Source organism: Notothenia rossii (assembly GCF_949606895.1).
Source record: "Notothenia rossii genome assembly, chromosome: 6".
Lineage (NCBI taxonomy): Eukaryota > Metazoa > Chordata > Actinopteri > Perciformes > Nototheniidae > Notothenia > Notothenia rossii.
In genome coordinates this window covers 79,332,944-79,347,236 of record NC_136909.1, presented here as the reverse complement: position 1 = coordinate 79,347,236, position 14,293 = coordinate 79,332,944, and the positions used below count along the sequence as shown (strand labels likewise).

The window sequence follows — 14,293 nt, the reverse complement described above, 5'->3', positions numbered from 1 at the left end:
AATTTGACTTCATATCACGTCATATTAACCGCACATAAGCAACATTAGATAAAAATGCAAGACACCAGCTACTCTCCACACTGCATAATCTCATGATGCAAGTGTTTTTCAGTTCATAAATTAAAAAATAAAAGGTTTTTACCCATAAATATGTATTTATTTGAATTATCAAGGGGATGTTTTTGCAACTGTTTGCTGACCATGCACGAATAGTATCTACACCATGTGAATATCAACTTTATATTTGTAAATTTGACCAACTAAATTATTCTACACATCTCTGTATTTGCTGCTTATTTCCGCTACTGCTCATACTGTTGCTTTAAATACTGTTATTACTGATTCTAGTCGTAGTACGGATACATACATAATAAACTTCAGAGGTCATCTTCAAAGCAATTTATTTTACTAGCCGCAGTGTGTATGTTTTGTTGTTTAACGTGTACTCTCTGCTGATGTGGTGGTTTCTGTAGGAGCTGAAGGAGGACAACCAGGTCATGTTGGAAACTAAGAGCATGTTGGAGGAGCAGCTGGATGCTAGCCGGCAGCGCTCTGACAAACTGCACCTCCTGGAGAAAGAGAGTCTGCAGCTGAATTCCAAGATCCATGACCTGGAGATGGTGAGATTCTGGTTTTCACAGAGGGTATAAGAGCCTGGGTTTAAAAATAAATCAGGGTCATTATAGGAGGAAAAGAAAATCAGTAGTAAAGAATAAGGGAATGGAGCAGTCCTTTCCGCAGTCGAGTGTTCAACGTTTGTTTATCATTATTATTATTATTATGTATTTATTTCAACAAGGGCCATGCATACAAATACATTAATCTCAGAAAAGAGAAGAGATTAATTATGCTACATTTTAGCTAATTTCCATCTGCAGTCCTTAGGTAGGTACATAACAATCAACAAACACTAAAAACATTGCATAATCTCTATCACACAAACAATTATAAAACATAATTTAAGTACAAGTCAATCAAATAATACATAGTACAGTTAAAATATACATTACAATGATCTGAACACACCATTAATCTCTCTGTTATCTCCAGGAACGGGACATGGACCGTAAACGCATGGAGGAGCTGCTGGAGGAGAACCTGGTGCTGGAGATGGCTCAGAAACAGAGCATGGACGAGTCCCTGCACCTGGGCTGGGAGCTGGAGCAACTGTCCAAGACCCCAGATCTCACCGAAGGTAAGGAGAATATGGAGCCAAGGAACCTGTTAACGCCAGAGAAGGAGAACAAGGATTACATAGATCAACGTGGGTCATGCTTAAGGCTCCAGAAGGCCAGCAGGTTTTGCTCCTTGGCTCCTGGCCCTGGATTCATCCCAATGACCATTTTGCATATGCCAGCCTCCACTGGGTCTTCTTTCCACTTGGTTAAGACCTGTAATTAATATTCAGTGGCTCTTGGAGGATAATCTGTGCGTCAGGATCATAAAAGCTTTTAAGAGGTTTAACTGGCCAGGGATCGGATAAAGACTCTGTGTTGTGTGTTTGTTAAAATGTCACTTTGAAGGCTTAAGACTTGTGAAGTTAAATCATACAGCTTTGTATTCATTTATTTTTGACCGACTTATTTTTCTTTGATTTTGCCTTTGAACAACAACAATCTGAACACAACTTTAATGTATATGTGTTAAATCATTGATTGTGTGTGTCGGAAGAACACCAGGTCAGAGCCGGGGGGGCTGACTTAATTGTTCCCACAGTGGTCTCTTATAGGGCTGCTCAATTAATCGTATTTTAATCGCAATTACGATTATGTCTTGCAACGATTACGAAAACAACGTAATCAAAATCAAACTATTTTATTTTTATTATTGGTTTTTCATTTGAATTATACTTAAAGTTCAGGGTAATCAACTGTTAAAAACATAGTGTTCACATTTTTTTTCTCCAATAAATTGATGTTTTCAAAGTAAATGGATAATCGTTTTTAATAATCGTGATATCAATTATTGACCCAAATAATCGAGATTATAATTTTTGCCACAATCGAGCGGCCCTAGTCTCTTGTCTGTTTGTTAATGTTTTTGTTAAGCTACTGCTTCTTTTTGGCTGCATTTCCTTTTCCTGTTCAAGCTCAGACACACTGCGAAACTCTAAGTCTTAAACTGATTCCAGAGAAAGCCTTTTCTTTTGCACACTGCTTTTATTCATTTCCCTTAGAATAGTAGAATATGTACTGACCATATTAGACAGTCTTTTACGCACATCTGTCTTAAACTCATTGCATAATCCACTTTTCTTGCTGTTATTGCCTCAGCCCCTCAGAAGTCTCTGGGCGAGGAGGTGAATGAGCTGACCTCCAGCCGCCTGTTGAAACTGGAGAAAGACAACCAGAGCCTGCTGAAGACTGTGGAGGAGCTGAGAGGAGCAGCCAGTCAGGACACCGTGACCAAACTGTCCAAAGCCAGCCAGGAGAACCAGAGGCTGAACCACAAAGTAAGAAATTGGACTTTGTATATAGGTGGTTTTCATTTTTAATGTTTGTTTGACAAAATGGGACATTTATAAACACAGATATACTAAAATGTCCTTTCCAAAACAGTTTAATCTTTAGATTGTTTTGGTCACTTGCAGCAAAGACATCCATCATTATGTCAAGATAGTTTTCGATACTATTCGGAGAGCGGTGCTTCAAGGCTTCATTCTTGGTCCAATGCTTTTTTAAATGTACATCAGTGATCTCCCATATGGCTCTTAAATAATGCGGCTTGTACTTTTTGCAGATGATACAAAATAAATAATTTCACAACTTGATATACGTTAAGCTTTGTTATTTAAAGGTTGTAGGCATGTACTTTCATAATCAATAAGAGAAAACAAGTTTAGGGAGTCGTTGTTAGTATTTTGTTAAATAATAATTGTTTCAATTAAATTACAGCCATGGGGTAATGTACTGCCCCTCCTCAGGAACCCCCACTAAGATTAGCATATTGGACCAGCAGTCCTCTATAATATATCACCTAACACTTGACTTTTTAGGCCTTTTCACACAGCGACAGTAAGAAATAAGAAAAGAGAAGGTAGGAGAGCATATAGAGAGGGGTGAATAGGAGGCTGAAAGCAAAGCTATAAATCCAGAGAGCCCCGCATTGCCTTCTCTTTTCCAGTCTTGACATCCAAATGGCCCTCGCTAAGAGAAGCCTCTCAGCTATTTTCAGAAACATAAGTCTCGCTCTGTGCCTTCGGGATAAAAAAGCATGAAATTGTGTTTTCTCACAAAGGGAAAACCCAGAGTGAGACATTTATTTCGAGTGACTCAAGGTCCTAAGCCAAAACACATTAAATGTGAATGCAGCTCCTGTTAGAGTTGAACAAAAGGTGTGTGTGTGTGTGTGTGTGTGTGTGTGTGTGTGTGTGTGTGTGTGTGTGTGTGTGTGTGTGTGTGTGTGTGTGTGTGTGTGTGTGTGTGTGTGTGTGTGTGTGTGTGTGTGTGTGTGTGTGTGTGTGTGTGTGTGTGTGTGTGTGTGTGTGTGTGTGTGTGTGTGTGTGTGTGTGTGTGTGTGTGTGTGTGTGTGTGTGTGTGTGTGTGTGTGTGTGTGTGTGTGTGTGTGTGTGTGTGTGTGTGTGTGTGTGTGTGTGATGACAGAATGAGGTGGTATATATATGATATGTTTGTATCATGGATTAATAATTGTACAAGCTTCTTTGTGACTGGGAGTCACGTGTAAACATGTGATAGTCATTACAGAGCCAGTGTGGCCATGCACAACAATCAGAAAACTAAAGCCAAATGAAGTTAGTGAATCTGTTTTTAAAATGTTACTTTAATAATTGTTTACAGCTGGAGCAGTTGGTGAGTGAACTGACCTCAGACCGAGACTCGCTCCGCAGCGCAGAGTCTCTCAGTACTGACCTGATGAAGGAGAAGGCTTTACTGGAGAACACTCTGGAAACACTCAGGGAAAACTCTGAGAGACAGGTACACACACACACACACACACACACACACACACACACACACACACACACACACACACACACACACACACACACACACACACACACACACACACACACACACACACACACCATGACTTAATTTGGAAAGTTTTTCCGAAAACCAGTTTGTTTATTTTCTAGTGGTAATTACTTGCAGGCCTTTTTCCCTGACTGAATTATTTTTGCTGGATAATTATTAACTGATTAGGCGATTTTCTAAGAATGACTATAATCACATTAAGCATTCATGTTCTCTTAAATAGTTACGTTTCAGTCTGTATACAGAACAAACATATAGTTGAACACTCAGACAAACAGGGCTTTGAGACAGTGCGTCATACACGCTGCTCGCTCTACAAAACCATCATTGATTTCTTTTCCAGGAAGCTCCAAGAAAATGACTAAGCAGAATAATGTACTGAAGTCTTTGCAGAGTTTTCCTGAGAGCATTCCTTATGCAATTTATCTGCATTTGGCTCAAAAAACTATCAAGTGGAACTGCCTCTATGTTTTATTGACTGTACAGACTTCTGGCACTCTGTGTCCTAGATGCAGGCGCACGCTGTGTGTCTGCGGGGACTTTGTAGCCGTTAGACCCGAATCTGACACCTTTGATGAGTTTAACCATCTGATTGGTAAAATCTGGTTTTGATGAGGCAGAGAAAACGCAACCCGCCGCGCTCACAGATTACCGTTGGCAATTCATCCAGTTGGCCGTTCCCGGAAGACATAATATGCAAATAAGCTATTGTTTTTAATTATCTTCAAAAGCTGCCGCATGATACTTTTTAATTCTGACCTTTTTTAGTTCGTCATCGTTGGAATATTTCAAGCAGAGCCTCTTTTAAGTCTTTAATCTCTCTCCAAGCAGCAGCTCATATCGCCCGCCACAAGCTGAATTATTTTCAAATAAAGTCACAGAACATTTTTCACTCGTATCAATCACCTTAAACATAACCTGTGTTCCTGATGTAACCTCTGCTGCCTGTGCTCCAGCTGAAGGGTCTGGAGCAGGAGAACAAACACCTGGGTCAGACGGTGTCGTCCCTGCGTCAGCGCTCCCAGGTCTCAGCTGAGGCCCGGGTGAAGGACGTGGAGAAAGAGAATCGAGTTCTCCACGAGTCCATCTGCGAGACCACCGCCAAACTCAATAAGATGGAGTTTGAAAGGAAACAACTACGTGAGTGCATTAATATTTTTTTAAAAGGTTTCTTTTCCATACATCAAGGTCCTTGTTTTGTCGGTACGAATTCACAGGATCAACACTCTTGTTGTTTGTACTCTATCAATGCAGGAAAGGAGCTTGAAGTGGTGAAGGAGAAAGGAGAGAGAGCAGAAGAGCTGGAGATCCAGACTCAGAAGCTGGAGAAGGACAAGGAGAGCCTGCAGAAGAAGATTTCCAGTCTTACAATCACCTGTGAAAAGGTGCGGTGCATTTAGTGTTCTGCCTTGTTTTGTATTTTGTCACTGTGTCTGATTGCTTTGTTAATCAGTGAGAGTCAGTTGACCCACATGGTTTAACTTTGAGAACAGTTGTTACATATTATCCGATCGCATGTGGAATATAAATGACTCTCCAGAATAGGTAATTCAATATATTTGTAACATGGAAAATTAATTGTTAACTCTCATTTTAACATATGATATATGTATTTATCTGGTTGATTAATTATAACCCTTTATTTAGAGTTGAATTTGAATAAGTTTCTCTGAATATTGGGTATACCTGTCAGCCTACCTAAGAAGACACATTTGAGGTTTCAAATTTCAAATTTGTGTAACTGCTGTATTACATGGAATTGTATACGATAGCAACATCTGTAGTGAGTTTATATTAACCATTAAAGCATTACCCTATAATACATGTAAAGCTGTGCTAACACATCCACATGACCAGCTTAGTGTTGACTGACATAAAGCTCTACTCACTGTTATCAATCATCTTTTTTACGTGTGTGTAGGTGTGTTCTTTGGAGAAGGAGAACTCAGAGCTGGAGGCCGAGGGCCGTCGTCTGAAGAAGAAGCTGGATACTCTGAAGAACATGGCCTTCCAGCTGGAGGCTCTGGAAAAGGAAAACTCCCAGCTGGAGCATGAAAACCTGGAGGTTCGGCGCTTGGCGGAGAGTCTCCGGTCATCGGGAGCAAAGGCCGCTCAGCTGGAGGCAGAAAACAGGGAGCTGGAGAGCGAGAGGAGCCAGCTGAAGCGCAGCCTGGAGCTGCTCAAAGCCTCGTCCAAAAAGACGGAGAGATTAGAGGTGAGACTTCAGCGCTGCCAGAGATACGGCGGGTATTTCTGTCACTGGAGAGCAGCTCAAATGTTATTGTTTGTTGTTAGAAACTTTCTTTGAGAAATAAAAGGCAGACTGCTGCTTGTGTGTTCAATCAGAATGTAAAAGTGACCAAAGACAACTGTCCTTACACAAGGTCAAGCAGATGATCAGCAGTACAGTTACTGTACACTTTTGTAAATTACTTTCAATAACAAATGATCTTTCACAGCTAAGTTCTAACAGAATCTGGCATATAATGGCATCGGGGAGCAGCGCAATTAGTTCATGAATGCTTTTAATATCCTGATCTGCCTTTTCCTCTCCCAGGTGAGTTACCAGGGCCTAGATACAGAGAACCAGCGCCTGCAGAAGGCTTTAGAGAACAGCAGCAAGAAGATTCTACAGTTGGAGGCTGAGCTGCAGGAGGTGGAGACTGAGAATCAAAGCCTCCAACGCAACCTGGAGGAGCTCAAGATCTCCAGCAAGCGCCTGGAGCAGCTGGAGCAGGAGGTAGGCAAAACAAACAAACAAAACAGAACCATTCAGCAGCGTCTCTGAGCTGAAGTGTGGGAAATGGCAGGCAAAGCTTTAGTTATACATGTTTTCCAAAACACTTTTCCCCCGAGCTGAGCAGAAACAACATCAAATGGGAAAGCTGTAGGTTATTTACTGACACAGCTTCAGTGGCTTTTTTAGGACGGACAGAATGAGGTCATTCAGATTGTCCCAAAAACGTAGTTGAGGCAGCGAAGGGGGAGTGTTTGTGATGCAGCAGTCTAAAAAATTGTACATGTTAAAGTCTGTTATTTGGCACCTGGGCAGTACTACTGCTCATTTAGCTCCCCCTGATGAAAAACATGTTTCCCAACAGTCTGAGATTATCCCAGATTATTTGTCAACATTGATTTTTGGCCCTCTCAATTAATCTGTTTCACTTTTAGCCAAATGTGTGTTTACAAGGCATTTAGAAGTGAATCGCATCACTGATCCGTCTCCTCTGCATTACGCTCCATTATCCCTCAGAACAAGTGTCTGGAGCAGGAGAGCTGCCAGCTGGAGAAAGACAAGAAGTACCTGGAGAAGGAGAACAAGCGGCTGAGGCAGCAGGCCGAGATCCGAGACTCCAAGCTGGACGACGACAACCAGCGCATCGTCACCTTGGAGAAAGAGAATCGGACGATGGGGAAGGAGATGATCTTCTTCAGGGACTCGTGCACGAGAGTCAAAGACCTGGAGAGGGAGAACAAGGAGCTGGTCAAAATAAGCAACATCGATAAGAAGACCCTCAACAACCTCAGAGAGGTCAGAATAGAAATCTTCAAATATTAGTTCATGCTTACTTGCTTACTTCAGGATTGAGGTCATAATCCTTTGTCTACAATTGCTTATTTTTTTATATTTTTATACTAAATTCTGGTTTAGTTGGAATCCATTCAAATTGTCCTCTTGTTAAATCAAGTAGATTACACTTGGAAAACACTCAACATGGGTGATTATTAATGTAAACTATTAGTCATTTAAAGGTGGGGTAGGTAAGTTTGAGAAACCGGCTCGAGATACACTTTTTGTTATATTCCATGGAATGCTCTTAACATCCTGATAGCAATGAATATCTGAAGTGCTTTGACAAAACATCCATTGAAAAATGTCATCTGTGGCGCTGTAAAAAGCACGACCAATCATCTGAGCCGGCCCGGCTAAAATAGCTGGATGGCCTACCTGCCTGTCAGCCTTCCATCTGTGCACAAACTTATCTCGTGCCCTCATTGGTCATGTGTTTGCGTTTGTGTGTGTTGGAGGAGGGGCTCTGTAAGGAAGTGGCTGTGTATTTTAAAATTCTAGCGCACTCGAGCTGGTTTCTCCAAAATGACCTACCCCACCTTTAATGATAACCCTGGAAACCAAAACTTGTTTTCTCAGTGTTTATTCCTCCATTAGCATCATACATCCTCTTTTTTTGTAATCTATGAATAAATGCCAAGTAGTGGAATTCGAGAGTTGCTAAATGTGTGTGTGTTTTAGGAGCTTGTGAGTGAGAAGCTGCGGACTCAGCAGATGCATAATGATCTGGAGAAACTCACTCATGAGTTGGAGAAGATTGGACTGAACAAGGAAAGGCTGCTGCACGACGAGGGCTCTGACGACAGGTACTGTACCATTTCACCAAGATTTACCCAAGTAAAATGTTCAGGTTTTCTGTAATGACTCTGTAAACCAGGGGTGTCAAACTCAAGGCCCAGGGGCCAAATCCGGCCTGCGACTTCATTTTATGTGGCCCCACAAGAGCTTACAAAGAATATATATATGTTTAATATACGGTTACATGCCGATTTACAGAGGCACGTTGCCCCTACATGGAGCACAATGCATCTCAAATTTGACTTTTTTCTCAGAATTTGACTTTTTTTCTTCTAAATGTCACTTATTTTTTTCAAAATGTCACTTATTTATTTTTATTGTGACTTTTTTTCCAGAATTTGGCTTTTTTTTTTAAATCATTTTGTGAAATTCTCGTTGAAGAGACTTGCAATTATTTGCCCTAGACTTCTGCTTTCAGTCGTACTTAATCATGAAGTTATTATTACCTTATCCGGTAATAATCCAATGCAGAGGCAATAATGTAATACAATACATTATTTTATATATATTGAACATTTATATATGTATTTTTGAACATTGAGTCAATCATTTTCGGATCAGAATGATTAAAAGTAAACGATACAGCCCAAATATAAGAGCCCTATGGCCCGATTAATATCAGGAGTCGAAATCTTTACTTAATTTGAGTCTATTGCAGAATCATCCTGTGGGAATTTTCTGGGTCAATATCTCCTAACCGCCGACCTACAGTACACTGTTGCCAGGAAGTCTTGGCGTTGCTTTACCGTGGCTATGACGATAAAACATTATCTGTGTTCAGGATTACAAATGTGTGATCACACTATACACACACACACACACACACACACACACTGCTAACCTCATTATTTATTTTCAGGTTTAGGCTCCTGGAAACAAAACTGGAGTCGACACTGAAATCATCTCTGGAGATTAAAGAGGAGAAGATCGCAGCGCTAGAGGCCAGACTGCAGGAGTCCTCCAACCTCAACCAGCAGCTACGCCAGGAGCTCAAGACGGTCAGCTCACATATCCATACTCTTAATCAAAGAAAGCATACACACACATACAGGATTTATGACGTATTGAACGCGGATGGTTATTTTAATCACAATAAACAAGACCCAGTATTTAAACGCATACATCCAACAAAGATTCAAGGCTTTTATTTTCATGTGTACATACAGTAGATACAGTGTAGTTATGACAATGGACATTTTAGTTCACAGGCTCCTCCAACAGTGCAACACAATAAAACAGATTAAATAGTGCAAGTAAATAGAAATAAAATAGAAATAGTGCAGAATAGTCTATATACAAGTAATTGGATTATATATACCGTAATTTTCGGACTATAAACCGCGCCTTTTCCCCCATTTTTCGACGCTGCGGCTTATATAACGGCGCGGCTAATCTATGGATTTTTACAGCTAACGGCCATTAGGGGACCTCCTAAATCTATGGATTTTACAGGTTGCAGTCCACCACCTTTAACTCTATGGGCTCTATGGCCGGTCCGCGCCCCCCACCCTTTAAGCGGCGGGTTCCAGCAGGAAAAGCTGGAGGCCGGAAAAGAGGGAGACAGGTAGCGCGCAAAAGTAAAAGTGGAACCGAGAGTGGTACGAGAGACAGAACGAGAGCAAGACAGACAGACATTACGAGAGCGAGACAGTTTGTCCCCGTACCACTGGTTGAAAACCACTGCTGTAGATCACTGCCGGTACGTGCGCTGGGAGCGCACCGTTTAAGTTTGAAAGTTGAAAGTTTGTGTGTCTGAAACGCTATGTGATACAGTACAGTTTACACAGCACAGTACATGTTCTGTAGCTACTATTGCACTAAATGGTAACACTTGAATACGTTATGTAAATATGCAACTTGTTTGTTGAAATGTTAATAAATGGGAGCTTCCTCAAACAGCCATCTCTTTCCCGACAATCCCCTCTGTGCACGAACCCTTACATATGGTAATTAAACATTAAAACACCTGCGGCTTATAGTCCAGTGCGGCTTATATATGTACACATCATTCAATTTAGCTGCTGCGGCTTATATTCAGGTGCGCCTTATAGTCCGAAAATTACGGTATATATAAGTTGCAGCAGATGAATGTTATGGATGTTCTTTCAAAAGTTCAGGAAGCCAAACGTCATCAATTCTCCAGCCCGTCCACTTGGGAACAATGTGTCCTAAAATCTTTCCCCCGCAGTCCAAAGCACTAAAAACACTGAGGGCTTACAGTATGAAGGCCGACACATTATTTATTCATCCACTTTTCCATTTCTATCGCCAGTTTATCTATTCATGAGGCGGCAGCAGAGGAGTGGAGTATGTCTGCTGTCCTTTAAGGAGGCGTTTGTGTTTTGAACTTGCAGACACAAAACAGATTCAAATCCAAAAGCTTGTAGGGAAAAGTTTAAGCTTCTGTAGATCAAATCTGAGTTTCAGCTGTGACACTATACAGGATCCCGTCTGCTTTGTACATAACCATTACTCATGTCTGTTTTTATCGTTTATTAACTTCACATTCAACCCCAGTAGCAGTATTTAAATATTAGCCATCTTGGAATTATATTATATTGTACTGAATGGGCACAAAAAAGTTAAATGTTTACTCCTATGCCTCTACTTTCAGGTAAAGAAAAACTACGAGGCGCTGCGTCAGAGGGAGGAGGAGGAGAGGATGGTGCAGAGCTCCCCCCCGAGAGGAGGGGAAGCCCCTCAGGCTGTCAGTAAATGGGAGAAAGAGAGTCATGAAACTACCAGAGAGCTGCTGAAAGTCAAAGACAGACTCATTGAGGTGGAGAGGAACGTAAGTTAGCACACATCAGGAATGCCGATATGAATAAAAAAACATATATCTTTTGGATTGTGCAGTTCTCTCTGAGTGTCTTTATGTATATCTGTCATCTTTTTTTTCTCCCAGAATGCCACGCTGCAGGCTGAGAAGGCGGCGCTGAGGAGCCAGCTCAAACAACTGGAGACTCAGAGCTCCAACCTGCAGGCTCAGATAGTGGCGGTGCAGAGGCAGACTGCGTCTCTCCAGGAGAACAACACGTCACTGCAGACTCAGAATGCCAAGCTGCAGGTAATCCTACACACACTGCACAATACAGAGGGAAGGAAGCTATGGATGGCCGCTTTCTGTCACCATCTGCATCAGCATATAGACTTTTACAGCGGTCATTCAAATATAGGTGGTGAAATGTAAATGTTCTCTGAAGCTCAACTTTGAAGCCAACTTGGACAATAACTCCTTAAAGTCATTGATGTTAATGATTGACTTTGGAAACAGTTGTTGATAAAAACCATTTCACCTCACAGTCCGTATATACATTAGTAGCTGATCCATGGCCTTTCAATTATACAGGATGGTCTTCATTAGCAGACAGAAATGTAATTGTAAAATCATTTTTATTTCTAAATAAGATGATTTTAAACGTAAATCTATTAATTTGTCAATTTATAACAATAATAATTGTATAAAAATGATAATACAATAGTTATAACAAGAATAATGATAAATAATAATAATATAGTTTTTATTAATATAGACCAAAATCACCATTTTCTAGGCTTTAAATACTGCCATACCACACTTGATTGTGAAAAGAAAGATAATCCAAACAAATATACTCATGTATATGTCTCAGGGATACATGCACTATAGACAATTGTGATAAATACATAAATCTGTTATATATTAGGTTAATAATTGCTCTTAAAACCGTCAGATTAGTAGCATAACATTCTCTTGAAGTATTTTAGAACACTACTTTAAACAAAAGTAACAATTCTCAATGTTAATTACACAATGCAAAGCTGTCACGCCTTCTTTCAACATTGCTCTGTTCGCACAGTTTCGTTGCCACGGTGCTCAGCTCCTGCTATGGATTTAGACTTGTTTGGCGGTGACTCAAACCCTGCTTATGGGCGACAGGATTTACACTGACCATACAGTAGCTTCTATCTGTTGCTTAGGGTGTTAGCCTACGCCTCTTGATGTGTGTGTGAGAGCAGGTGTGTGCGTAGTGGGGGTAAAAAGCTGTCTCTGTTTAAAGATACAGAGTATGTCAGCACCTGGACATAATGTGTGTGTGTCAGAGTGTACATGCACACACTAGTGATGATTGAAGAGGGATTGGAGACCAGGAAACCTCTGCAACCACAAAGGAAACATGAGAAGAAACAGTTGGTGTTATGAAGAGGGAGTTCACATCAAACTGAACAGACACAGCGCCCCCTGTGGACCAAAAGAGGAACAACCTCTCCTTTTACTTTACATTTGTATCCTTTTGGGTGTTGATTATAGGAACACATTTTCTTTCAATAAGTCAATACAGCTGACAACATGTTGATAGGAGAATCTTTATTTTCAACTCTGTCCGTGTTACTTTTCTCCACTCAGACTCCTCCCCCTTTTCTCCTTCATCTCCTCTGTTCAATTCTCCCGAGAGCCAAGTTGTATTTTTTTTATCCATATCATTCTTTACTTCTATTCTCCGTGATATCCTCCTGCTTTTTTTAACCCAATCATCTTCATGCTCCTTTTCACATCCATAGCAATCATCTGTTTGAAGTTTTTCCCTTCACTGTAAAGTATAACATTTTTATTGAATTTGTATTCTTTAATCTTATTCGATTAACATGTATATAGAATTCTGCATTACTTTATCACTTACAACATTCTCTCAACATTTAGCCTCTTGTATTTATTTTCTTTTGACATGTAAATAGTAATTTTTGATTTATTTAATCGTTTATTTGGCAGGGACAATGCACAGTAATGAACACTTAAAACATTAAAATGTATCAAGCGTAAATATGCCAGATTTAGCTTTGAGCTAATTTCCATCCGCAGTCCCTCACATAAAACATTTAAGAAAATTACATTTGACAAACATAGCAAAAACAAAATACATTATCATCAAAAGGTGCAAGACAGAAGTATTTATGACACGGTAATACAATATAGCAGCAACGACATAAAGCGCAAGAGGAGATACAAGAGCTACCTAAAGTGCAAGAGGAGATACCCCTGTGTTAAAGTTCATTTAGCGGTGATTGCACAGATGTTTGTTTCTCAACCATTCTTTGAGTTGACCTTTGAAGCTATTGAGAGTGGGACAATCCTGTGTCTCAGTTGGGAGGCTATTCCACAATGAGCTGCCTTTAATGGAAAGGACATTTTGTCCAAAAGTGGTCCGTCTGCAGTGGACTTCACAGTCTCCTCTGGTTTCTGACCTAGTGCAGCGTCCAGTGTGTTTTTTGTGGATGAATTCCCCTAAGGGAGGAGGGGGGGCAGTCCATGTAAACATTTATAAATAAAGCACATACTTTTAAAAGACTTAAAATTGTCAAAACTCAAGAAATTGTGTTTTTCAAGGATGGTACAGTGGTGGTATGGATGTGGCTTTCTGTCAAACACCTTGATAGCTCTCGTGTACAGCTGTTCTATTGGTTTCAGGTTTGCGGCACAAGCAAACGACCAGTTTGTAAAACAGTACTCAATGTGGGATATCATAATACAGTGGAGGTATGACTTTGCAGCATTGACAGTTAAGAAAGGTCTAATTTGTTTAACATTTTGCAAGTTGAATTGAATAGTATTGGATACTTTCTTAATATGTTTCTTAAAAGTCAAGTTCGAGTTCAGTATGACTCCAAGATACTTGGAGTTCTATTTCTGCTCCGTTTAAAAACACATTGGATCCTTCGATGTTGACTGGTCGTTTACTAAACATCATGCATACTGTTTTTTTTTTGTTGCATTTAACTGTAAGCAAATGTTGGTCAGCCAGTGTTGAACCTTGTCCGAAGCACTTGAGAGACAGGATGAGATCATTTCAGTGTTTTTCCCATGTACAAAGATGGCTGCATCATCGGCATACATTTGTACATTCAACTCAGGACATACATTAGGCAAGTCATTAATGTACAGAGAAAACAG

General features: G+C 40.4%; 1 protein-coding gene across 8 annotated transcripts in view; it reads left to right on the top strand.

Moving 5' to 3' along the window:
* Nucleotides 1–14,293, top strand: part of ccdc88ab (coiled-coil domain containing 88Ab) — a 76,468-nt gene that overhangs the window by 44,415 nt on the left and 17,760 nt on the right. For all 8 annotated transcript variants that reach the window (XR_013809394.1, XM_079687998.1, XM_079687996.1 and 5 more), the window contains exons 11-23: nt 474–620; nt 1,051–1,195; nt 2,274–2,452; nt 3,798–3,935; nt 4,952–5,135; nt 5,250–5,380; nt 5,917–6,210; nt 6,553–6,735; nt 7,249–7,527; nt 8,248–8,372; nt 9,224–9,362; nt 10,979–11,155; nt 11,270–11,431. Coding sequence is in view for 7 of the 8 variants with exons in the window: in XM_079687998.1 (XP_079544124.1) it covers nt 474–620; nt 1,051–1,195; nt 2,274–2,452; nt 3,798–3,935; nt 4,952–5,135; nt 5,250–5,380; nt 5,917–6,210; nt 6,553–6,735; nt 7,249–7,527; nt 8,248–8,372; nt 9,224–9,362; nt 10,979–11,155; nt 11,270–11,431 (2,283 nt within the window). In the remaining variant the exon portion in view is untranslated. The remainder of the gene's footprint in view (nt 1–473; nt 621–1,050; nt 1,196–2,273; nt 2,453–3,797; nt 3,936–4,951; nt 5,136–5,249; nt 5,381–5,916; nt 6,211–6,552; nt 6,736–7,248; nt 7,528–8,247; nt 8,373–9,223; nt 9,363–10,978; nt 11,156–11,269; nt 11,432–14,293) is intronic.